The sequence below is a fragment of the Chiloscyllium plagiosum genome, unplaced genomic scaffold, assembly GCF_037043375.1.
Source record: "Chiloscyllium plagiosum isolate Xiang-an unplaced genomic scaffold, Cpla_swu_hap1 HiC_scaffold_7, whole genome shotgun sequence".
NCBI lineage: Eukaryota > Metazoa > Chordata > Chondrichthyes > Orectolobiformes > Hemiscylliidae > Chiloscyllium > Chiloscyllium plagiosum.
The window spans coordinates 73,742,416-73,770,198 of record NW_028270145.1 but is presented as its reverse complement, the minus strand read 5'-3'; the positions used below and the strand labels follow the sequence as shown (position 1 = coordinate 73,770,198).

At 40.8% G+C, this 27,783-nt stretch overlaps 1 protein-coding gene across 1 annotated transcript in view; it reads right to left on the bottom strand.

The window, feature by feature from the left end:
• LOC122551681 (secretin receptor) overlaps window positions 1-27,783 on the bottom strand; it is a 62,538-nt gene that overhangs the window by 15,340 nt on the left and 19,415 nt on the right. Inside the window, exons 3-10 of the mRNA XM_043693991.2 lie at window positions 26,407-26,514; window positions 11,387-11,490; window positions 11,071-11,168; window positions 9,356-9,488; window positions 7,010-7,163; window positions 6,801-6,861; window positions 4,877-4,946; window positions 715-806 (exon numbers count right to left, since the gene is read on the bottom strand). Of these exons, the coding sequence (XP_043549926.2) occupies window positions 715-806; window positions 4,877-4,946; window positions 6,801-6,861; window positions 7,010-7,163; window positions 9,356-9,488; window positions 11,071-11,168; window positions 11,387-11,490; window positions 26,407-26,514 (820 nt within the window). The remainder of the gene's footprint in view (window positions 1-714; window positions 807-4,876; window positions 4,947-6,800; window positions 6,862-7,009; window positions 7,164-9,355; window positions 9,489-11,070; window positions 11,169-11,386; window positions 11,491-26,406; window positions 26,515-27,783) is intronic.

Sequence of the window (27,783 nt, the reverse complement as noted above, 5' to 3'; positions counted from 1 at the left end):
AATACAGTACTCTCCTCCCAAATGCCCTCCTCACCTCGAAATACACCTTGAGAAAGACCATAAAACGCCACCCAAAAATTCTCAGTTCTTGTATCAATTTGTTATCATTTTCATTTCCTGTTTGTTCTGCACACACTCAGTATTTTTTTAAAACTTCTAAATGTTAAAGAACTGGACACAACTCAGGATGGCAAATAGTATATGTTTAGGATAGAAGTAGGTACTGGGTTGGATTTTGCAGTACTATTATGTGGTATATTTTTAAATTTGTTCATAGGCTGTGGCAAGTCCAGCATTTATTACCTCTAATTAACAGCATTAAAAGAGCAGTGGTAAGCCACCTTTCTGAATTGCTGCAGTGACTGCACTCCATGTGGTGTGCGTACAGTCACAGCACTGTCCTGTGGAGGATTTCAGGACTTTCACTTATCAGTGATGAAGGAATGGTGGTGTATTTTCAAACTGGTATTCTGATTTGGAGGGGAACTTGCAGGTGATGGTATTCCTTTGTGCCTGAAGCCCTTTTGCATTTAAATGGCAGAGATTGGAGGTTTGGAAGATGCTGTCGAAAGATCCTTAGTGAGTTGCTGCAGTGGGGGTGGGGAGTGGGTCGGGGGGGAGCAGATTGCCAATCTAGCTCACTGACTTTTTCAAAGCCACATTCAATTTCACATATGCTTCAAATTAAAAGGGCTGATAGGTATAATCACTTACCTGTACTGGTTTAAATCTTGTCCCACTGCATCTGGCATAATTAGTTTTTTCATTAATGTCCTAATGATGCGCACAAAGAGAATAAAGTTGATCTGTGAAATAGAATAAAAGTAAAGATGTACAGTTTAAAAGTCAACAGGGCACATTGATAAAGCTTTTACAGAAATGTCTGTGATCCTAGCTTTGTAAATATGTACCCATAGCACAAAATATAGAACCGTAACATCCATTTTCTGCAAGTCATCCAAGAGAGCCAAAAATTCCCAGTGAGTATAAACACTTTTGCAAATACAAGTCACACTGAATGTCATTTTGATGGAACAGAAGCATTCATTAAAAATGATACCGAGCAGAGGTAATCATGTTAATCATTGTAAAATACTTGATTTAATACCAGTGCTGCCACTTTGAATCCCAATGCTCCATCTACCATCATCGCTTAACTGCTCATAACTGAATACACAGGAACACAGTAACTGGAGAAGGCCATTCAGCCCCTCAAGCCTTTTCCACCATTCAATGAGATCATGGCTGATCTGTGGCCTAATACCTGCCTTTGGTCCATATACATGAATATCTTTACTTAATACCTTAAACAGAAGGAAAGCACACACCTATGATATTTATTTGCTGAGTGATTTCAGATGATTACTTCTTTGATTTTATTTGTCTTTGACGCTTTTGATAATTCTTTCAAATTGCTAACATCTACAGGGAGCTGCGTGGTAACTGTTAAAAGAGATGAGTAAAAGACTTCTGTACAAACCATTCATTACTGGTAGACTTTCTTTCTAGATTACAGCATAACTCAGAGAATGATCAGAGGATCAAACAGAACAAGAAGTGAAAGGAACAGGAGGCAGAAGAAAGGCTGTTATTAAGAGATCATGTCAATCTAGTGGGTTCAGTGAGATTGTCTCTTAGCTGAAGCTTCTTAAGGAAATACATTGAAGAATGTCTTCTCTGAAATCTACCAGCTGTTGCAACCTCAACTATAACCTAAAAGCAAAGCATACGCTACATTGTCAGTGTAGCTTTTCAGTGTCTGGCTTCTTCCAGTCTGGAAAGGGAATACTTGTAATATCTCATAGTTTGCTGTCTGTAAAAGAGATCACTAACATTCTGAATATACACTTCATTTCAATCCTCCTTTCCAGAGAGGAACAAGTGGAGAAATCACTTGGGTTTTAAGAGGATTGCAGGTTTTCCCATGGTATAGGGTGCTGCTACTTGTTGCATAGACATCACTCATTGGGCACTGCAAACTCTGCGATGTACCACAAAATAAAATGAATTGCATTCCCTCAGTGACCTGCTGGATGATGTGGATAAATCTAACGTTATCTACTTTGGTACTAAAAATAGGAATGCAGATTATGATTTGAATGCCTGTAGATTGAGAGAGAGGAATGTTCAATGAGACCTGTGTATCCTTGAGCACCAGTCACTGAAAGTAAGTGTGGGTGCAGCAAGCAGTAAAGAAGGCAGATTGATGTTGGCCTCTATCGCAAGAAGATTTGAGTACAGGAACAAGGATGTCTGGGTGCAATTACAGAGGGCATTGGTGAGGCCAAACCTGGAATATTATGTGCAGTTTTGGTCTCCTTATCTGAGGACGGATGTTCTTGCTATAGAGAGAGTGCAGCAAAGGTTCACCAAATTGATTCTTGGGATGGCAGGACTGATGCATAAGGAGGAATTAAGCCAATTAGGATTGCAGTCACTGGAGTTTAAAAAAATGAAGGGGGATCTCACCTAAAACATTCTAACAGGATTAGACAGGTGAGACGTATGTTCTCGATGGTAGAGCAGTCCTGATCCATGGGTCATAGTTTAAGGGTAATGGGTAAACCTTTTAGTACTGAGATGCGGAGAAATTTCTTCACCTGAGAGTGGTGAGTCTGTGGAATAGACTACAACAGAAAATGGTTGCTGTCAAAACATAATGTCTTTTTTATGAAGGAGATAGATATAGCTCTTGTGGCCAAAGGCATCAAGGGATTTGGAGAGTATTAAGCTCAGTGATCAGCCATGATTATAATGAAATGTAGAGCAGGCTCGAGAGGTTGATTGGTCTACTCCTGCTCCTATCTTCCATGTTCCTATATTTCTTTTTGACCATACACTGCAAATTATATAGGTCAGTATAAAAATATAAAGTCACCACGGTCCTGGCAGATTATAGGGTTGTTCTCTCACTACAGAGAAACAACTGGTGGTGGTTTAACCTGAGGGACACCAGGCCTCAATCGAGGGAGAGATTAAGATGGTGGGACCTTCGTGGTAAAGTCAGTCAGTACACTATTCTGGCAGCACTTATGACGTCAAATGGCCACATTCTGTATTGTGAGATTCTATGAATTGAGGAAAAGCTATTGAGCAAACGGGACTTTCAAATTAATTGACACATAATTGTCAAAATAGTAAAGATCTTAAAATGTGAAGACTTGTTATGTGATTCTTTTAATTTAGGCAGTCACCAGAAATTCAGATTTTTAAAAAAAAATTTGGTTTATCTTATAATCATTGAGAAATTTCAGAATGTTACAAGAGATGTGAATATAGGAGAAAAGGCTAGTAAGTTTGCAGATGACACCAAAATTGGTGGTAGCGGACAATGGAGAAAGTTATCTCAGAGTACAACATAACTTTGATCTGAGGGGCCAAGGAATTGCACATGGAGTTTAATTTACATAAATGTGAGGTGTTGCATTTTGGTCGGGCAAATCAGGGCAGGACATATATATTTAATGGTAGGGTCCTGGGGAGTGTTGCTGAGCAGAGACCTTGGGGTGCAGGTTCTCAGTTCCTTGCAGGTGGAGTCACAGGTGGACAGGATAGTGAAGAAGGCTGAAAACAAAAAAAATGCTGGAAATCACAGCAAGTTAGACCACATCCATGGAGAAAGAGCAAGCTAATGTTTTGATGAGAAGTCATCTAGACTCGAAAAATTACCTTGCTCTATCTCCAAGGATGCTGACTGACCCACTGTGATTTCCAGCATTTTTTGTCCCCAGTGAAGATTCCAATATCTGCAATAATTTGCTCCTATGTAGTGAAGAAAGCATTTGGTACATTTGCCTTTATTGGTCAGTGCATTGAGTATAGGAGTTGAGAGGTCATGTTGCACCTATACAGGACATTGATTAGCCATTTTTGCAATACTGTGTGCAGTTTGGGTCTCCCTGCTATAGGAAGGATGCTGCTAAACTTGAAAGGGTGCAGAAAAGATTTACAAGGATGTTGCCAGGGTTGGAATGCTTGAGCTATAGGGAAAGGCTGAAAAGGCTAGGGCTACATTCCTTGGAGTGTCGGAGGCTGAGGAGTGACCTTATAAAGGTTTATAAAATCATGAGGGGCATGGTTAGGGTAAATAGCCAAGGTGTTTTTTTTCCCAGTTTAGGGGAGTCCAAATTAGGGGGCATAGGTTTAAGGTGAGAAGGGAAAAATATAAAAGGGATCTAAAAGGCAACTTTTTCACACAGAGTGTGGTGCATGTTTGGAATGAGCTGCCATAGGAAGTGGTGGAGGCTGGTACAATTACATTTAAAAGGCATCTGGATGGGTATATGAATAGGGAAGGTTTAGAGGAATGTGGGCCAAATGCTGGTAAAAGGGACTAGATTAATTTAGGAAACCTGCTCTGCATAGACAAGTTGAACCAGAGGGTCTTTCTTCCATGCTGTACATCTCTATGACTGCTTCACATTCAACATGATATTAATGCACAATGTTGAAACAAAAAATACAATTAAATGGACCAAACTGCACCTGTCTCGCCAATTCAATCTTGAAAATGATAGGTGTGGAATCAGAGGTATCAAAGCACTGTTGGTAGTCATTTTCAGTTTTAGAGATAATGTCAAATGGGTGATAATGAGTGGGTACACATTATACACCCCACCTAAATTTTGTTTCATTGATGTCAATAGAAAGAGATATCAGAAAAAGTGTATAACAAATGATTGATTTGTCAAGCTTATTTTACAATATTACCAAAAGCTACCACATCTGAAGAAATAAGTGCATGCACCATACATTATTCTGCAAATTCTAAAATATCTGATGTACCTAGGGTGTACAATCCAAGTTGGTTAAAATGTACACTTACAATAATAATTTACAAGAAATCAGAATCATCTTCAATTAAAAAAATACTTACCAAAATTGATACAATTGGAGGTCCTTTAATGATCCACCATATCCGTACATCTGAGTTAACATTCCAGCAGCTATGGATTATAGAAATTATAAAGCTGTTTCTTTGATTTTAAATGATTGAACACTATGAATCTGACAAATTATTTGATTAATTATGCTGGTGCTGTATTTACATATTCATAGTTAATACATTTTAATTTGTCATCCTTTAGCATCAGGCGAAACTGAGGACTGCAGATGCTGGGAATTAGAGTCACCTGGATCATCTCAGACACCTCCCTCCTTTTCCTGGGCCTCTCCATCTCCATCAACAGTGACCGACTTAACATTAACACCTTCAACAAATCCACCGACTCCCACAGCTTCCTAGACTACACCTCCTTACATCCTGTTTCCTGTAAATACGCTATCCCTTATTTCCAAATCCTCCACCTCCGCCGTATGTGCTCCCAGGAGGACCAGTTCCACGACAGAACACACCAGATGGCCTCCTCCTTTAAAGACCACAATTTCCCCTCCCATGTATTTGATGATGCCCTCCAGTGCATCCCATTCACCTCCAGCACCTCCACCCTTGAACCCCACCCCTCCAACCGCAAGAAGGACAGAACGCCCCCTGGTCCTCACCTTCCACCGCACAAACCTCCATATACATCGCATCATCCACCGCCATTTCCACCAGCTACAAACGGACCCCACCACTCCCACCCCAATCCGCTTTCCATAAAGACCATTCCCTCTGCGACTCCCTTGTCAGGTCCACACCTCACCCCCCCAACAACCCCCCTTCCCTTCCCAGCACCTTCCCCTGCCACTGCAGGAATTGCTTAACCTGCACCCACACCTTCCCCCTTCCACATCCATCAGAGTTTTACCTGCATTTCCACATGTCATTTACTGTATCCGTTGCTCCCGATGTGGCCTCCTCTACATAGGGGAGACAGGATGCCTACTTGCAGAGTGCTTCAGGGAACATCTCCAAGACACACACATCAACCAACCCCACTGCCCCGTGGCCGAACACTTCAACTCCTCCTCCCATTCCACAAGGACATGCAGGTCCTAGGTCTCCTCGATCGCCACTGCCTAACCACCTGATGCCTGGAGGAAGAATGCCTCATCTTCCACCTTGGGACCCTTAAACCCCAAGGCATCAATGTGGATTTCACCAGTTTCCTCATTTCCTCTCCCCCACCTTATCCCAGTCCCAACTTTCCGACGTGGCACCGCCCTCATGACCTGTCAATCTTCCTTCCTACCTATCTGCTCCACCCTCCTCTCCGACCTATCACCTTTACCCCCACCTCCATCTACCTATCGCACTCTCAACTACCTTCCCCCTAGCCCCACCCCTCTCCCATTTATCTCACCGTCCCCTCAGCTCACAGCCTCATTCCTGATGAAGGGATTTTGCCCGAAATATTGATTCTCCTGCTGCTCGGATGCTACCTGACCTGCTGTGCCGATCAAACACCACACTCTCAACCCTTTAGCATCAGCATATTATAGATATAAAGTTGACACTAAACTTGAAATAAGAATGAAATATTAAGGAACAATTGTCAAAGTGTAAGGAGGGCAATAGTTACTATTTTTCTCAAATAACATGGTAAACAATTTCACTATCGTTCAATGGAATTTGAGAAAACAATTCTAAACCATTTAAAGAATTTGGAGACTTTTAACATAATGTGCACTTGTAGGTACCATGTATTTTTACACTTATGTATAAATATGCTGTAGCTTTGGAGGTTTTAGTTCGGTTAATCTATAATTTGGTTTTGCTGATCATATCTTAAAGTAATATTACTTAAAGTAATATTATCCTCCAAAGTAAAGCAATAAAGAAAGTTTGATATGAAAGTTTCTTTAGGGCAACAAATGTTTTTGATTCTAGGTTTTATTTACATGAAAACTTGGCTTACCCAGTGTTCTCATATATCTGTCTTGTAATTGACCAGGGTATGATAAAAACTGCTGGTGCACCTGAATATGAAAAATGTAAAACAAAAACAACAAAAGAAGGGGAAAATCAGACTATTAGATGAAGGAAAAAAGGATGGACGTTTTCTCAAAATAGAAGATTTAGAATTATACAAAAATATGAGATTTAGTTTCTCAAAGTAAAACTTGCCCCATCCTAGAATGATGTACCATCTGAAATATTTTTGCTCTGAAAAGGCAGATACCGCCAGAAGTGTGTGCAAGTACAATGCTTCTATGAGCAACCAATTGAAATTAGCCAGGACACAGTATTGGAAGAAAACAATAGCGACTTTGCATTCAACCTGGGAACAAAAGTAAACAGAAAAGACAATAAATCACTGGCCAAGCCTTTACTACTTTTACTACAGAAACAGGTTAACTTGTTATTATAAAACAAAGAACTGTGGTTGCTGGAAATCTAAATTAAAAATCTGAAATTGTGAGAGAAGGTCAATAGGTCTGGCAGCATCTGAAGAGGGAAAATAGAATTCTGAAGAAGGGTCATTACACTCCAAATGTTGGCTCTGCGTTCTCTCCACAGTTGCTGCAAGATCTGCAGAGTTTCTCAAGCAATTTCTATATTTTGGTTCAGGTAACTTACTAAATTGATACACTATTAACTTTATTTTTATATCACTATAATAATGAATTAATACTATTGATCTAGGCTGTGTATGTATGTATAAATAGCAATAATGTCAGCAAAACTGCCTCCTGCAGTTACCACCAGCCCAGATACTGGCACCTTGGTGGTGAACATTAATGCTAGAAGATTTGGGAGCACAAGCTGATCAGCAGCTCAATGTAATGGCTACATGAGCTAATGAGGAAAAACTGCTCTCGGCAGTTGGAACTCAGAGGACTGACAAAAATCAGTATTATGCAGGAGAGAAACTGGTGGAATCAGCGTCAGGGACTTCAGCCATATGCACCAATGGACAGCTCTGTGGAGGTCAATAACACTTATTGTCCAGGGTGTGCAGCAATGCTATAGGAACCCAGTTCCTTCACCATGTAATTGGCTACCTCCATGGATGGCCTGGTTATTGCCATGGGGAGCCAGCTCCAGCCTACTCAAGGTCAGCTAGAGAGGAGCACACACTTGCACGCCATTGCCCCAGCCATTGGCTCAGGACCGAAGGCATTGGATCAGGGAAGCTAGCACACACTGTCGGTGCCACTTCCTCACAAGGACACAGAGCAGTGCCAGGAAGCAGCCAGCAGGAAGAGGAACCACATACAGGCCTCTCAGATGGCTCCTCTCAGGACACTCAAGAGATAGCTGGGACCTCCACCTCTACCCTGCCTGCTCCTCTCTGCCCCAAAAGGTTCAAGCTGAGGATGATCCACTTGCCTCTGATGTGAAAACCCTCAGTATGTCAAGGGCCATCCAGATACAAATGTCTCTGTGGTGGCCCAACCTACCCTCCCATGGCCAATGGGTTCCAGTGCTGGACAGGGTCTCTCTAGCCTAGCTGCAGAGCCTGAGCCAATAATCGTTTGGGGGCATGATGATAATGTAGATAAAATTTGACATTTATATAATTCACATTTATATAAATTCTATTACTTTTTCACGATGTTGTTTGATTCTCTGCATAGTCCCAATTGTAGCATTGCTGGCATGATGCCTAATGTCATGTCTGTACAGGATGTACCTTGGATCAATGTCTCTGTTGACAGTTGCCTACAGCATGTGAACACAATGTAGACAAAGTGTATACTGTGCAATTGTTTCTGTTGCTACTGTTGCCCCTCATGGTCAAACATCCCTATTCTTACCCTGGCCTCTGTGTCCAAAAGTAATGGTGAATGAAGTGTGCAGCAATATCTGGAGAAGGGAGGTGTATAGACAGATGGAGCCAATGCATTAGCATTGCCAGGAATTAAGGGGTTTGCAGGTCTGTGTCTTGTGCAGTGCATGGGTCTGTATGAAATGCTGTTGACCTCATATCAGTGGGTCTACAAACCCTCTCACAGGTCAAGATTCACTATTCTGGTGTAGTCCCCGCTATTTTCTTTCCTATTGTGTCCTTTTCAAAGGTGGCAGTGAATGCACATCATTCAGTAGTGCCCTCCCACTTTTCGACTCTGATCTCCAGCATCTGCAGTCATCACTTACTCCTATTTAAGGACATTGGTTAGCTCAGTTGATCAGATGGCTGGTTTGCATGCAGGATGGTGGCAACAGTGTCCATGGGTGGGGGGGGGGCTATCAAATCCTGCACTGGCTGAGGTTACCATGAAAGACTCTCCTTTTTGACCCTAAGGTTATGCCACATCAGTCGTCTCTCTTTAATGAACTGCATGCTCTGGTACAACTATGGTGACTTTTACCTAATCAATGACTGATCATAGCGATGTATCTTGTACTAAGTTTTTGCCTCTTTATCATACCATTCTGCTTAATTCTTAACAATAATTTAAGCAATTTAGCACTTTAAAATAACCACGAGAAATAATGATAAATGTTGCTAGGTAATGAAATAATTACCGGGTAAATAGTGCAGTGACGCTTATCCTCACTGGAAAACAGGACATTGTCTTTTATGAAGATTGAAATTGCACGAAGAATGTATGACACAAACAAATGCATATGAATATAATTCCTGGTACAGTGAAGCTTCCTGTAAAATGTGCAATGTAGTTCAGTTATATTAGTTACCATTCTAAACTATTTAAACTTATCTATGCTTCTATCTCTTTTAAAATAACACTATATGTCACATAGTATTGCAAATGCCAATATTGGGGACTGGATCGAATAGAATAGTAATTTATTGTGACTAGTATTTTTTACAAAAAAAGGCACAGTGAAATGTATATATGTCGCTATACCATGGTGCCTATATTAATTATAGAAGATACAGATAAGGGAAAAAAATTAAAACTTTAAGACAAAGTCTATCTTAGTTCTATTCATGGTTTCTGGCTTTGGGAAAATGCAGTGCTGATAGCAGAAAGGGAGACAATATAACTGGAGTTGTAAGTTTTTGCCTTCTAGCACCAATAACAAGTTTTGTCATTCTAAAGGCACGCCCAAGTACAACAGAATAAATGGGGCCTGTGGGAAATGGACAGTGGGATCACTGGATACAAAGAGTAGAGGAAAAGACTGGACTAGAAGTTAGAATGGTTAACATTAAGGTGAAACAGTTGGGCATATTAAAATACTCACAGGCTGGTTTGTAAATTGGTTGAACTTCATTTATTGGTTCCAGCTTTTACATTTATTGGGCTGGCTAAGGAGAATGGGAAAGGCATATAGCTTTCATGGCTGGTTTTCCATTTCTGGTTTTGGGAAATGTATTGGAGTATGCTTGGTTCATGCTGATCATGTGAATGACAATACCAAGAGCCTGTTTTGCAACAGCAATATGGATGAGGCTAATAGTGTTAATCAATGTCACAGACTAAATCAAACAGCCATTTCTGGTGCCGGATGTGTGTTGTCAGAGATACCTTCACAGAATGTACAATTATAGTCCTCACCATACTCTGAAATCAATATAGCAATTGAAACTGGGTTACTTTCCCAATAGTTTCCTACTATGACAACAGGAAAACATAGAGCTTGTGCACTCAGGGAAGTGAGTTGTAACCATATTATCAGTGATAGTTAGTGTCAAACAACCTAGTTGGCCCTAAAACATAATTTTACATGTGAGGATTCTCATTTAATTTAATTAAAATGTGGTGGAGACTTTTTTTTTCTAAGAAGCATTGCCATTTAGCATCAGACTCCATTTCTTCCATTTTTATTTGGATGTATTGACCACATTCTCAGAAATTATGCTCTAATTCCCAGTGAGAGCATGTGCAGGTTCCCAGCTTGCACTTTCCCTGCTGGTGGAATGGAGCCAACAATAGAATATCCTGTCCTGCATGTCATTGATGATTTTTCAATCTACTTGGTTAAAGAGCTTCACTGCTACTTACTCACGGAGACCTCTGTTCCTCTGTTTAAAGTACCATGCTCAATCAAAGACCAGATGAGAACAGGTCTGCACTCTGAAGCTTACAAAAACTTTCTGAGTAGCTGCTAGTGAGGTGAACAAAACATTTTTTTCCTTTCCTGATGACTCATAAAACTTGGGACCATGGATAGCCTTGATCATTGATGTTCCTACTGTCATATGCAATTTTGTTCCCCCAAATACATAAATGCAAATTTTTTATGAACACTGATACTGCTGAAGTTGCACTTACCGAAATAAGCTAAGGATTGTGACTGCTGTGAACAGGAATATGAAAGAAATGCTGTTTCCCACAGTGTAAATGATTTTCAGTTTCATGTAGAATGCTTCCTTTATAAAAATACAAACAAATAACATTTTCAAAATAAACTCAACTGTATTCAGCATATTTTCATTGATTTAGTTATCTATGTCATTGATATCTTTGCAAATGCATATACAATTCGATTCCATGAACAAAACTGAACAAACAGTCATGAAACAATCATTAGAGCACATGAGATGCTGGATGTGTTCACTCTGGCATATTTGTGTTACTACATACACACCTTGGCATCATTTGTGGTATCATCCATATCATATCCACAAGCTGTTCTGTATTCAGGGAATGTATCAGACCACCCCTCACTTGTGCAGTTTCGAGAAATAAAACCTGGTAAAAATTACAAATAGATCTTGATACAACAGTAATTTAGATTAAGCGAGTTAAAATAGAAGCTGATACGAGTTTTGCCTTCAGCAGCGATGCTTCTGTTATCCCTCACACATAAGAACCTAGGTATGGATAATGTGATATTAATTTAAAAGATAGATCAGGGTATTTTCCAGATGGTATGAAGTTAAACACGGTGATGTCCACAGAGACTTGGGCATTTGGGTGCATTGATCTTTAAAATGTCATGATAGGTGCAGAAAATAATCAAGAAAGCTAATGGAATGCCGGCCTTATGTCAAGAGAACTGGAGTACTGGGATGAAGAAGTTACATTGCAGTTATACAGATCCCTGGTTAGACCCCGCATGGAGTACTGTGAACAGATCTGTCTCATTCCAGCCTTGGAGGGAGTACAGCGTAGGCCTACAAGAATGATATCTGGACTTCAGGGTTAATTTATGATGAGAGATTAAACAATTAGGCCTGTTTTCATAGAATTCAGAAAGGGGTTATATGATCAAAGTCTACAAGGTATGAACAGAAAAGACAGGACCGAAAAAATATAAACTATTTCCACTGGTTGTGGATTCTAGACCTAGGTGGCATGGTCTCAGAATTATATCCACACTGTACAGGAGAGAGGTCAGGGAGAAATTTTACACAGAAAGGCTGGTAGATATTTGTAACTCTCTTCCACAAATAGCAATGGATGCTGGATCAGTTATTAATTTTTAATCTGAAATGGAGAAATTTTGTTCAGCAAAGCTATTAAGGGATATGAGCCAAAGGCAGATATATGGAGTTAGGCCACATATCAGCCATGATGTCATTGAATAATTGAACAATTGAATGAGGGACTGAATGACCTACTTCCATTCCTATGTTTTTATGTTTTCAAGGATCCAAATGACATCTAAAACCACTGACTATTACATATAATTATTACATCCATAAATACAAGTGTCTGCGATAGTATTAGGCAATTTGGTTACAAAGAGCAATATGTCATGCTTCAAGTGATTTGAGTTAAGATGGTGTTTGATGCTGTTATACTCTCAGGTCACATGCATATGACACAGCGATGATAACACAAGCATGTCTCTTAAAGGTATATTGACATACTGACTGAGAGATATAGAAGACAGTGAGAACTGCAGATGCTGGAGATCAGAGTCGAGTGTGTGGTGCTGGAAAAGCAGAGCAGGTCAGGCAGCATCTGAGGAGCAGGAGAATTGTATATGTCTCATAGTCAAAACGTGTGGTGCTGGTAAAGTACAGCAGGTCAAGCAGCATCTGAGGAGCAGGAGAGTTGACGTTTCACGCATAAGCCCTTCATCATTCCTGAACTCTTCTGGTCTTCAGATGTTACCAGCACCACACTTTTTGACTATGCGACATATATATTGTCCACTTTTTCTAAAAGTTAAAACAACTTCAAATAGACATACATGGTTGCACATATACACAAGCTGTCAATTTGAAAATTATTCAAACAGGTAAAATGAAGTTTACAAGAATAGCAATTTAAACTTCAATGTAATGTTGTGGAGGTCTGACAACTCATACTGATCTGTTGATTGTACACCCATCTGAAGAGGTCAGTGTTTTTCACTGTTGCAGTTGTTTGACACTTTCATTGTCTTGCTGCTGGTGATGTCACTCAATGTCACTGCATATTTTTCATCATTTGAGGTTCCTAGCTCACTATGTGTGTGCTTGATTGATGTGTCATACCTGGATCTGAGCTGGCTTCTGTTCATTTGCAATGTAGCACCATGATCAGTGATGACTTCATATGACCTGGGCCGGCTGAATATTTTAGAAACATTTGCTGGTTTCCAAATGTTTGGATTTGTATTTATAACTTGGACCAATTGCCCCGAGTACAATTTTGGTAACTCTTATTCTGCTTATTTGTTGTGTATCTCTTTCATTCTCCTTTGCCTGGATGAAGAACACCCTGCATCTCAATTGACCTTTCGACAATCCTTATATTGGTTAAAATAATCCCTTCTCCATTGGTGTTGCATGAAAATGCAGCAATGCAACACAAAAATCTTATTTTATTGCTCGATACCTAATTATCCATCAAAAAAACTGTGGATGCTGGAAATCTGAAACAAAAACAGAAATAGCTGGAGAAGCTCAGCAGGTCTCACAGCATTTCTGGAGAGAAAGCAGAGTCAACATTTCGAGTCCAGTGACACTTCTTCAGTCCAGAACTGCTGAGTTTCTCCAGCTATATCTGTTTTTGTACTTAATGATCCTTGATTTGATGTACATATCATACATTCTGCTAGACCATTTGAGCATGGGTAGTGGGATAAAGATGTGATTTAGTCACATCCCACATAAAGTCATAGAGATGTACAGCACGGAAACAGACCCTTTGGTCCAACTCGTCCATGCAGACCAGGTATCCCAACCCAATTTAGTCTTACCTGGCCCATATCCCTCCAAACCCTTCCTATTCATATACCCAACCAGATGCCTTTTAAATGTTGCAATTGTACCAGCCTCCACCACTTCCTCTGGCAGCTCATTTCCATACACGTACCACCCTCTGCGTGAAAACGTTGCCCCTCAGGTCTCTTTTATATATTTCCTCTCTCACCCTAAACCTATGCCCTCTAGTTCTGGACTCCCCTACCCAAGGGAAAAGACTTTGTCTATTTATCCTATCCATGCCCCTCATGATTTTATAAACCTCTATAAGGTCACATAGAACACATCATTAAATGTTTTACCACTGAGTTGTGGTCCATGGCTGAAAACTATCCATTCTGGTATGCCAAATAAACTAAAATTTACACTCAATATGTCAGTCACAGTCACACTTACTGTGCTGCTAAATCATTGAACAACAGAAAATTGGAGGAGTAATCCATCACAGGGATGTAAGCATCTGCATGAATACAGAATAGATCTGGAGCTATTTTTGTCCAAGCAATGGATGGAATGTCATGTGGATAGCAAAGCTCCATCTGCTGCTGGGGTTGATATGTTTGGCATTGCATCACATATATTCACAAATCATTTCATGTCCTGATTCGTTTCTGACCTGTGCATAAATTCACATGCTGCCTGATTTATGCATTCAATACCCTGGTGTAACATGGATATGATGCCATGGCATAACACTTTTGGTATTAGAACATATTTGTCCTTTAAAACAACCTGCCAGAAGACACCAAACTCTTCTCTGTTTGACCAAAATGAATTAATCAGCTCAGATACTGTTTTAATTCTTTCAGGGCATCACTGGACAATGATTGTTTGAAACTCTTTTAGTAGATCATCTTTGGCAGATGCCAATTGCCTTTGTTTACATTGGCTCTGGTCAATGTGCAACAGAGAATGCCTCCAAATTCAATTTGATGTATCACATGTAGTCTGTTCTGCTATGGGTACAGTTTGAATCTCATGAACTGTGACTATACTGAGATATATGCACCCTGGTAGTCCTGCGCCTGATGGACCTGTTGGATCAGGTAGAAGATTTCAGGAAACTAAGGTAAGCTTGCATATGGGAATTACAATGTGATTCTGCCAATCCTGGCATGAGATGGATTCTGGTAAGTTGTATTGTGCAGTGCAAATTGCTGAGGAAACATTGTAGTAACATGTTGTCATTAACGCCTGTGTTTTGTTTTAGCTTTTAAGATGTATCACCCTGCTCTTACAGGACATATACTGTTAATAGTCATAAAAGCTTTGCTGTCCTTATATTGTCAACCTGGTGAGGTTAACAATGTGCAAAGCTTAATTATCTTAATAAATTTGTCATTTGCGTTGGTTAACACTACACCTCATTGATATGCTTGTGTTCATACGCCTTTATAAGACTAACCTTGTTGCCAGTGTTGTAGTGTTGTTGATCACTACAATTTTGTTGATCACTTCTATTCTGGGGTCTGGCCTTTAAATCCAGATTTCCTGTATATACAGAAATCTACCATAACCACCACGGTGTGTGCATTGCCTCTAACTGAGTATCTTTACCTGATGTGGCAATACTTCTCCCTCATAACATAAGAAACTAGACATGGCAATCTGATATTGAAAAATCCACTGACATGTTAGGATATTTGGCTTCAAAAAGCAGTATGCTTTCATTAGCATGTCATGCTTCAAGTGATTCAGTTAAGATGGCATTTGAGACCTTTACAGCCTCAGCTCATACGCTGTCGAACAGTAATGGTATCGTAAGCATGTCTCTTAAAAGTGTAATGACATTCTGATTGTGAGACATATCACAAACTGTCAGTTATCTCAATAATTCTTCAATTATTTCCATCCCATTATATAATAACATCAGGAAAAGGAATAGTTATTTATAAATTTCTTGAATATTAGCCTCCACACACATCTGATTACCATTAATTAACTCCTTCCATTTAAAGTCAAGCTGCTATCTATTAAAATTGCACATCTGCAAGATTTCACACTCTGTGAGAGACATATTCCTGTGCAAGGTGCGACTCTGCAGGAAATGCAAAATACTGATTTCAATGAACTGCTCCTTGGCAATGTAATTTGAGGAAAATATACAGTCACTACACCAGTGCTGTTTTAATTCCTTAAGTCTCCACCATTACCAAATAATGCTGAAACTACTAGGTGTCAGCATTGACTCATTGATAGCAGACTTGTATCTAAATCAGCAGTTTGTATGTTCAAATCATGTCCTAAAAAATTAAGCACATAGTTTAATAGGCCAGTTCTTAAGTGAACTGTTGGAACTGGTATCTATGAGATGAGAAATTAAACTGAGGAATCATCTGCTGTCTGAATCAGACGAGAATCCCGACAATGCATTCCACCCATTGAGTTTACACCAACCCTCTGAAGAGCATCCCATTCTATCCCTGTAACCCCATACTTACCATAGTTAACCCACCTGGCCTGTACATTATGGGGCAATTTAACATGGCCAATCCACCTAAGCTGCACATCTTTGGACTGAGCAGCTGTAGGAATCCCATACAGACACAGGAAGAATGTGTAAACTTCACACGATCAACCAAGACTGCTATCGAACCTGGGTCCCTAGTGCTGTGATGCAGCAGTGCTAACCACTGTGCCACTGGCCAAAACATGAGTATGCTGAAAAATGGCATATTTTGATGAGCATTTCATGTTGCATTCGTCAGGGTGATTCACAAGAAATACCAAAGTAAAGGGAAAACAGTATTTTAGGAGTTTAAAGTGTTATTTGGTTAATGAGTGGACTCTGATTCCATAGAGGCATTGCCATGGAGAATGCACTGTTTAATAGTGTTTGCCAAGCTTTGCTTAAATGTTAAGGTCAACTGTGATCTCCCAAGACATTTCCCTTTGAAATGAACCAGAGAATGGCTATCCCCTACTTTGCTGAGTTGAAAAAGGTGCAACATGTTTACATGTATTTTCTGCCAGCAAAGGTTAACCACTCCATTAGCTAAACTCTCTACCAAAGGAAGACTGTAATTGGAAAATTCTTTATACCATTCCACTGACACTTAACAATACATAGTTTTCTTCACGAGTCCATGATACAAGACTGTCTTTGTAGATGACTCATATGCACACTTCTTCTACAGCCATCATACCATCTTACAATTGACTGTGCTTCTGTCTGTCTCGGGCTGAGGTTATTCCCAGTTCAGCTGTCCCTTCTTTCCTCATATCCACCACTAATCCCATTCACGTAACCTCATATTTGGGTGATCTGTTTTTAATTGGACATTTCATCAAACCAAGACTACATAGAAATGTAGAAGAGAAATTTGTTCACATAGAAGTCTTACTTGAATTGCCCAGAGGTAGATTGCACCATGAGCTGCTATGGGTCCTATATGGCATTAATCAAATAGCAGTGAAGGGAGTCACGTGGTTCAGACAAGCATCATGCCACAGCATGATGTTGATCCTGAACAATCAATATGGTCTGTGCTCTGCTGTTTGAAGTGAACATTGAATGGATGCTAGAAACTAGCAAACACAGGTCCAAACCGATTATTTGGGCTTCCATTTCCCTGATAGTAAACATATAGTCGGAGTATGCTGATATCTAGGACCAATTCAATCAATTAACTTGTTCCTATGAATAAAAATAAATGTTTTGCAAAATCATGTGATGTGTTGGCACTAGGTATTACTCAAGGTGGATGACTACTGTTACAATATCCCAGTTCAGAACTACAAGAGAAGTATTATACACTTGGCAAAACATTCTTGTACTTTTGCACACACATGCATCAGTTTACCATGAACTGTCCCATGTTTCAGAGTAATCTGTTTTCTTCACTTTGCTTTAGAAGTTTACACTAATTTGATTAGAGGAAAAGGACATTTAGGAGTGATCACATTTTACTTCAATCTCATTAAAAGTGGTCAAAAGTTTGAGAATGCCACAGAGGATGGAAAATAAGTGAAAAATAAGTCAGAAAGTAATAAAACATGCCTTTTTGTATATAAGTGCACAGTGCATGCATATTGTTGTTTAGATGGAAGGTGACCTTATATTTTGATGTAGCTCTTGTTTCCCAGCAGCCATCCCTGTATGGCCGATGAATCTTACAAAGAGTCAGGAATCTCTAACATTCCCTAGTATTTAAGAGCTGTGGCAAGTCTCAGAATATTTAGTGCAGACCTCCAAAATTTGGTAATAATGGTTACATAAAGTTTGAACATTGATGGATTGGAAATCTTTTCTGTTGATTTGTATTTTGCATCATCATTTACTGTGGAAAAGGATATGGAAGATATAGACTGTAGGGAAATAGATGGTGACATTTTGCAAAATGACCGTATTACAGAGGAGGAAGTACTGGATGCCTTGAAATGGGTAAAGGTGGATAAATCCCCAGGACCTGATCAGGTGGACCTGAGATCTCTGTGGGAAGGTAAAGAAGTGATTGCTGGGCCTGTTGCTGAGATATTTGTATCATCGATAGTCACAGGTGAGGTGCCAGAAGAGTGGAGGTTGGCTAACGTGGTGCTCCTGTTTAAGAAGGGAACTATAGACCAGTGAGCCTGACATCGGTAGTGGGCAAGTTATTGGAGGGAATCCTGACATATAAAGGCAAGGACTGATTATGGATAGGTGGGGGAAGGGGAAATCATGTCTCACAAACTAGATTGAGTTTTTGAGGAAGTACCAAAGAGGATTGATGAGGGCAGAGCAGTTGATGTGATCTATCTGGACTTCAGTAAGGTGTGTGACAAGGTTCCCCGTGGGAGATTGATTAGCAAGGTTAGATATCACGGAATACAGGGAGAACTAGCCATTTGGATACAGAATTGGCTCAAAGGTAGAAGACAGAGGGTGGTGTTGCAGGGTTGTTTTTCAGACTGGAGGCCTGTGACACGGATCGGTGCTGGGTCCTCTATATTTTTTGTCATTTACATGAATGATTTGGATGTGAGCATAAGAGATGCAGTTAGTAAGTTTGGAGATGACGCCAAAATTGGAGGTGTACTGGACAGCGAAGAAGGTTACCTCAGATTACAACAGGATATTGATCAGATGGGCCAATGGGCTGAGAAGTGGCAGATGGAGTTTAATTCAGATAAATGTGAGGTGCATTTAGTCTTAGCAGGACTTACACACTTAATGGTAAGGTCCTATGGAGTGTTGCTGAACAAAGAGACCTTGGAGTGCAGGTTCATAGCTCCTTGAAAGTGGAGTCGCAGGTACATAGGATAGTGAAGGAGGCATTTGGTATGCTTTCCTTTATTGGTCAGAGTATTGAGTACAGGAGTTGGGAGGTCATGTTGCGGCTGTACAGGACATTGGTTAGGCCACAGTTGGAATATTGTGTGCAATTCTGGTCTCCTTCGTATTGGAAAGATGTTGTGAAACTTGAAAGGGTTCAGAAAAGATTTACAAGGATTAGATTAGATTAGATTAGATTACTTACAGTGTGGAAACAGGCCCTTCGGCCCAACAAGTCCACACCGCCCCGCCGAAGCGCAAACCACCCATACCCCTACATTTACCCCTTACCTAACACTACGGGCAATTTAGCATGGCCAATTCACCTGACCTGCACATCTTTGGACTGTGGGAGGAAACCGGAGCACCCGGAGGAAACCCACGCAGACACGGGGAGAACGTGCAAACTCCACACAGTCAGTCACCTGTGTGGAGTTTGCACAGGGTTGGATGTTGACAGGGTTGGAGGATCTGAGCTATAGGGAGAGGCTGAACAGGCTGGGGCTGTTTTCCCTGGAGCATCGAAGGCTGAGGGGTGACCTTATAAAGGTTTACAAAATTATGATAGGGTAAATAGGCAAAGTCTTTTCCCTGGGGGTGGGGAGTCCAGAACTAGAGGACATAGGTTTAGGGTGAGAGGGGAAAGATATAAAAGAGACCTAAGCGGCAACTTTTTCACGCAGAGGGTGGTACGTGTATGGAATGAGCTGCCAAAGGATGTGGTGGAAGCTGGTACAATTGCAACATATAAGAAGCTTTTGGATGGGTATATGAATAGGTAGGGTTTGGAGGGATATGGGCCGGGTGTTGGCAGGTGGGTCTAGATTGGGTTGGGATATCTGGTCGGCATGGACGGGTTGGACCGAATGATCTGTTTCTCTAGAGATGCTGTACATCTCTATGACTCTGTGACTCTATGACTTGGTGCTAGGGTCTGCTAGAGTAACCTGAGTGCAGTCTGTGATGTCCCACAACTGGGGAACCCAATAATGATGACAAATCCCATTGCCCAAGCTGCTTGACTCTCCTCATCACAAAGCGAGAATATGAAAAGCTACCATTTGTAGAAATGGCATCACTTATCTCCTGCATTGATGTTAAGGTTTAGGATTGGGAGATCTACAACTATCCCAAAGAGATGTTTCCACTATTGATGGAATTTCAAACTGGGGCACATAGTTATGGAATAAGGAGTCACTCACTTTAAAATTGAGAAGTGAAGGATTTCACCTTTCAGTGAATAGCGAATGTATGAAATTCTCTGCTGCAGAGTCGAGAGTGTAGTGCTGGAAAAGCACAGCAGATCAGACAGCATCCAAGGAGCAGGAGAATTGACATTTTGGGCATAAACCCCTTCATCAAGAAAGGAGGAGAACTTCTTCAAGGTAGGCATCCTTGGAAGAGGCTTCACAGTAAGGTTGAAATCAACTAGGAGAAAGTGAGGACCGCAGATGCTTTTCCAGCACTACACTCTTGACTCTGAGCTCCAGCATCTGTGGTCTTCATTTTCTCCTAGTTCTCTGCTGTAGAGAGTTCAGGAGAATGAATTTATAGAATTTATGGACAACCACCGACGAAAGAGCGACACTCCAAAAGCTAGTGCTTCCAATTAAACCTGGTAAAAACAATGACTGGAAATGCTGTAAACCAGATTCTGGATTAGTGGTGCTGGAAGAGCACAGCAGTTCAGGCAGCATCCGAGGAGCAGTTAAAATCAACGGTTTGGGCAAAAGCCTTCATCAGGAATACAGACAGAGTGCCTGAAGGGTGGAGAGATGTTAGAGGAGGGTGGGGGATGGGGAGAAAGTAGCATAGAGTACAATAGGTGAGTGGGGGAGGAGATGAAGGTGATAGGTCAGGGAGGAGGGTGGAGTGGATAGGTGGAAAAGAAGATAGGCAGGTAGGATAAGTCATGGGGACAGTGCTGAGCTAGAAGTCTGGAACTAGGGTGAGGTGGGGGAAGGGGAAATGAGGAAACTGTTGAAGTCCACATTGATGCCCTGGGGTTGAAGTGTTCCGAGGCAGAAGATGAGCCGTTCTTCCTCCAGGCATCTGGTGGTGAGGGAGCAGCAGTGAAGGAGGCCCAGGACCTCCATGTCCTCGGCAGAATGGGAGGGTGAGTTGAAATGTTGGGCCACAGGGTGGTGTGGTTGATTGGTGCAGGTGTCCCGGAGATGTTCCCTAAAGCGCTCTGCTAGGAGGCATTCAGTCTCCTCAATGTAGAGGAGGCCGCATCGGGAGCAACCTGTTGGACTATAACCTGGTGTTGTGTGATTTTTAACTTTGTACACCCCAGTCCAACGCCGGCATCTAGAGTCATAGAATCATAGAGATGTACAGCATGGAAACAGACCCTTCAGTCCAACCCGTCCAGATATCCCAACCCAATTTAGTCCCACCTGCTAGCACCTGGCCCATATCCCTCCAAACCTTTTCTATTCATATACCCATCCAAATGCCTCTTAAATGTTGCTATTGTACCAGCCTCCACCACTTCCTCTGGCAGCTCATTCCATACATGTACCACCCTCTGTGTGAAAAAGTTGCCCCTTAGGTCTCTTTTATATCTTTCCGCTCTCAACCCAAACCTATGCCCTCTAGTTCTGGACTCCCCGACCCCAGGGAAAAGACTTTGCCTATTTACCCTATCCATCTCCAAATCATGTCTAATTTTGGCATTCTCCATGATGTGAGGGGAAAGTGAGGATTGCAGATGCTGGAGATCAGAGCTGAAAATGTGTTGCTGGAAAGGCGCAGCAGGTCAGGCAGCATCCAAGGAGCAGGAGAATCGACGTTTCGGGCATGAGCCTGAAGAAGGGCTCATGCCCAAAACGTCGATTTTCCTGCTCATTGGATGCTGCCTGACCTGCTGCGCATTCTCCATGATGTTCCCTGAACAGATAATCTGTGTGGAATGTCAGAAACAAATCATTATTTTGTTGAAAGAATTCCCTCACCCTTATGACAATCATATGAAACCTCATGTAATGCCTCCACACTGTCTGGCTTGGACGTTTTCCAAGGAGGTCTTTGTCACTTTCTCAAAGTTGATCGTGTTACACCAAAGAGGAGAAAATTCCTTCCAGAGACTGAAATGAGTTCACTGTAACTTTTCAGTGTTCAAACAAGCAATATTTCACAGTTGCTTTTGTTATATTGCATTTGGAAATCAACATGAGTATCTTTGAGTCTCAAGCCTTTGAGAGAATCTAACTCTCAGACACCTGAAGCAATTAAGGAAAGATGGTTTACAGATACCAAAAAACATGTGGGAATTAACCTAAGATTAGAAGCTAAGAAGGAGTCCTTGAACAACTGGCTAGGCATCCATACCTTGAAAATGAAAAGACTGTTTCTATTCATGACCAAGTACCATTGCCAGACTTTAAGTTGAAATAGAACCAATGAAGTTTGGCTTTGAAAGGGAAATTAGCTAGAAACAGAACAGAGATAAGAAAGAGTAAAGTCAGAGAGTGGCAAAAAAATTCAACTGGAGAATGGACTTTGATTATGCAAACTTGTGTGAGTGAGAAGAGGTGAGGATGACTCAAAGAATTTTGATTTGGTGGGGAATCTCCACATACTACCCAAATTTAGTAAGGAGGAAGTGGAGATGCATTTCATGTCATTTGAGAAAATTGCTACAAATCTGGATTGTTTTAAAGAACAATGGGCTATGCTCCAACGAAATGTTTTAGGATCGAAAGTTTCCGAGAACTTTTGTGGAGAATGATAGAAAGTAAATTAACAGTGTGACATTTGCAAGACTTGGGAGTATATTAACTCATGGAATCTGGACTTTAAATCTTAATTGAAAATGTGTTGCTGGAAAAGCGCAGCAGGTCAGGCAGCATCCAAGGAGCAGGAGAATCGATGTTTCGGGCCCTGAAGAAGGGCTTATGCCCGAAACATCGATTCTCCTGTTCCTTGGATGCTGCCTGACCTGCTGCGCTTTTCCAGCAACACATTTTCAGCTCTGATCTCCAGCATCTGCAGCCCTCACTTTCTTCTCGAAGATTTAAATCTTAATTGTCACCTTTGGTTCCTTGTTACAAGTTAATCATTATAATATTGCAAATATGAAGTATTTAAGCGTTTATATTGTATAGGGAAGTGTTGGACTACTATTTACAGACCACAACTAACAGATCTTTCTCAAAAATTTCAAAACTGTTTCTAAGTAGTTTGATGCTACAGCCACTCGCACTAAAGATCATATGTTGCCAAATGAAACAATGTCATTACAGAAGCTTTATTGAGTGTAAAAGATCAAGGGTTGTAATAATGTCCTAAAACCAGATAAATGCATTGTATCTTTTTGGATTATAAACTAAATCTGCATATGTAATAAAATTTATCATTTATATACAATGGATACAATGTTATATACTATTTCTTGTATACTATAGATACACAGACATCTCCTGTACAGTTGTAAAGAAAATGTCATTATAGCACCACTCTTGTCCAAGCCAGTAAGAAATATTTTGGCCTTTGAAAGCAATAAGGATGTTTAAAACTGAAAAAAAAATTGGGGAAGCTGTAAGGGTCTTTTTTCCGAAAGAAACTTGTAACAAGGTGTTGAAGAATTTCTATGAACTGTAAAGGTATTAAATTGGAATTTCTCGAATAATAAGAAATACTTGTATGTGACCTGGATGGAATGCAATCAGGATGGAAGCTAATGTACGAAAGTGATGTAAGCAAAGAAACAGAGGCTGCAAGAGAGCACAGCTGAAGGCAGAAGGTGGTGAGTCTAAGGTGCAGAAATAAAGCAAAGCAAAGAGTTTAGAAGGTCTGGAAGGAAGTGAATGATACAGGGAAGATTGCTTAAGCAGTACCCTGTTCACATGGAAACTGCTATTGCAGTGATTGGAATGAAGGCAGCCAGGTAGATCTTATAGAATATGAGTTCCCTGATTCGGACTGTTAACCCCAGTCAGGGAGTCTTGGCTGACAGATATAAAGAGGAGTGTCAGGGGTTCTGCTCATTCTAGGAACCAGTTTTCTGTTAGCTGGGTCAGTGTCATGTACTATGTACATGTAAATAAAGGGTGACTTGGTGATGGGTACCAGTCTTCATGGAGACATTTCAGCAATCTGTGGAGAATCAGCTAATGCCAGGAAGGAAAAGGACTGGGATTTGGTTGGGTCCTGAAGAGGACAAGAGTAGTCTACTAAATCACTTAGATATAGTCATTATTATATGTGCTATTCCATGAAAATATATAGTTTGTGTAAACCATGACTTCCATGTCAATTTACATTTCTTCTAATTTGTGTGAAAACAGAAGTCGCAAAAAGTGAAATTTCTTAATGGAGGGGCAGTGGGGGTGATCCTTTGGTAAATATAGTTCTTTGGTGATAGCCCCCCAGATCATAACAGAAGGAAAACTTAGGAAAGGAGCAAAGTTTCATCCTATATACCTGAAATACAGTAACCATGAAACTGAACTCCATAGTTTTGGTACTGTAAATATTATTTCAGCTCCAAAGTGTCATCTGCATTGTATGTACATAATTTGGTGCAGCCCATACTGAACAACATCTTGGTGACAGTGTTGGTGTGGGCCTTAAATGTCTGTTGAAAGTATACAAAGCAGATGGTTTATGGTTTCAGTCCTAGCAGAATGCTGATTCAATACCAGCACTGCACTTTTTGAACCAGTATCTCCAACTTATGCCTTCTTTTATGCACTTCTAGCTGCAAGTCACAAACAATGTCTATTAACTGGATCATCAACCACTCTGTGGTTAATTGTTGATGAACTGTTTTGGAGTATGTAAAATTCTTGGTCAAACCATCTGCTCACAAACATGGTTGCTCTGGTTAATGCATCCTGGATTTGCAGCATGTAAGAGAGGTCGAGCAGATACAACAAAAGTGGTCAAACTGCTTGTAGAGGAGGAAGGATCAGGGAGAGAAGGGCTCACAGCAGGAGGCTTTACCTCTCCCTAGGTTTGCATGCTATATTTCTCTTACCCAAACCTAAGCCAGTTTAGATTAGATAAGATTACATTACAGTGTGGAAACAGGCCCTTCGGCCCAACAAGTCCACACCGACCCGCCGAAGCGCAACCCACCCATACGCCTGCATTTACCCCTTACCTAACACTACGGGCAATTTAGCATGGCCAATTCACCTGACCTGCACATCTTTGGACTGTGGGAGGAAACCGGAGCACCCGGAGGAAACCCACGCAGACACGGGGAGAACGTGCAAACTCCACACAGTCAGTCGCCTGAGGCAGGAATTGAACCCGGGTCTCCGGCGCTGTGAGGCAGCAGTGCTAACAACTGTGCCACCGTGCCGCCCACAAAGTTGCAGTGGTGAAAAGGATCTAGGCATTTGACTGCATGAGTCACTGCAAGTTAGAGTGCAAATACATGAATTGATTATGAAAGCTAATGGAATACTATAATTTATTACAAGAGGATTGATCATAAAGGTTAGGATATTATGCTTCACTTACACAAGGCATTAGTGAACCACATATTGACTACAGTGCCATTTTGCTCTGCTTATTTAAAGAACTATATAAATACAGAGCCTGTTTCATTCCCAAGATTCCTGCTATTTGGCTCACTGGTCAACTGATCAGCAGCAAATACAGGTCAGAACAGCTCATGATTTGATGAGAAACTTAACAGCATTTTTAAAAAATCCACTTAATTGTATCTTGAACAAGGCCTGGGGGCCTCAGACCTATCCTTTGAGGACCACAATCAAGTCTACTCGCCACTTATTGTTGTTTTCTAATGATAGTAGCTTCTCCTGCACGTTTATAATTGAGTCATCATGGATAATTGAACAGACAATGGTTTTTGAGACAATCAGTAAAGCATGAATTGATTTGATTTGATTTGATTTATTATTGCCACATGTACCTAGCTACAGTGAAAAGTTTTGTTTTCTGTGCAGTACAGGCAGATTGTACCATACGAAGTGCATAAAGGTAATAGAACAGAGTGAGGAATATAATGTTATGGCTGCAGTAATTGAGGTTCACTTTTGAAATCTGATACCAACACACTATTCAAACTTTTAATTGAAAAGCGTATTTATTTTTGAGAAGAATTTGAAAATAGACTTAAGTTTTAAGAAAAGCTGTTTTTCAGTGATAATTTTCATAAAATTTCAATGGTAATTTTCGTAAAACAATCTACACAGTACAAAATGAATCCACTTCCTTTATTGTGACTGTTTTATTTACCTTCCTTTTGAGCCAAAAGATAGATCACATTGGGGCAAGGTAGGGTAACAGTCTTTCCAAATGAGGAGAAGGGCCAACACGTCAAGTTATCCCACATTCCTTCGCAGCCTATTGGAAAATAAGATAGAATAAGGTAAAAAGTCAGTTTAAAAAACTATTAGAAGATGTAACTTGGGTACAAAGCATAGATATTTTGATGGGAAGATAGTCATTGCAGGATTATAAGCTAGAGTTGTGCATCAGGGTAATATGGAAGTCCCAGTACAGCTGACTCCTTGAGATTTGCTCCCGAAGTTGAAACTTCTGATGGAGAATTACTCTGAGTAAGAGTTGGAGACTTCTGATGGTTATGATTAAATAGCTATTCAAGAAATGTTAACGAAATATAACCTGCTCTAACTCCTCCATAAGTGTAAAACTGATCCCCCAGCTTAGCACTGAGATAGACTTGAACCCATGACACTTCCATCCACCAAATTCAACCCCTGACTTCTCCCAATCTTCATCACCCATTCCCAATCACCACTTATTCCCAATCTCCTCCAGATCTAACACTCCCTCCATACCCAACAGTCCTCACTGAACATCCCCCTCAACCCAAATCCCCCCAAACCTTCCAAATATATTTTACAGAGCCCCCAAAACTCAACCCAACCCCCACAATCTGACCCTGTCTGACTCACAAAAGATGCAACCCCTCTCCTGACTCAACCCACTCCTCTCAGATTCCAAGACTTCAAAGAACCCTCCCAATACCAATATCAACCCTCCCACCCCCAACAGGACCATCCCCACAACCAGCTACTCCCTATTCTATTCTAAGGACTCATTTGCCTGCCACCCAACCCACTTAGTGACCTGACACCTCAACACTTCACCCACGTGGCACCACAACACCTCACTCACCTGGCATGCTACCCCTAATTCACCTAGCATTCTACCCCTACTTCAACCCCTGCAACCCCACTCCCCTGTCAGCCCAACATCTCATCGACCTGCCACCTCAACCCCTTCAAATATCTGTCACACTAGAAGTTTGCACAGAGAACTTCATTAAGTGTTCAGGTTTCAATTCTGATCAGAAGATCTGGGTCATTATATTTTAATGAAACTTTCCATTTGTAATGTGATATTAAACAACCTTTCTCAGAGGAACAACATACTCCCACATTTAATAATTGTACTCTTTCTGCTTGTTAGGAATGGAACCTTAATTGCAGTTTTTGTAAACAATTTAGTACATTCTAAATAACCATTCCCATTTGTATATGAGAACTTAACTTTGATTTACAATATCATATGGAATTTAAGTGAACATTGAACACTCACAGAAAATTGTCCAAATACCTCATGCTTGATTTTAAAAGATAAAATTCC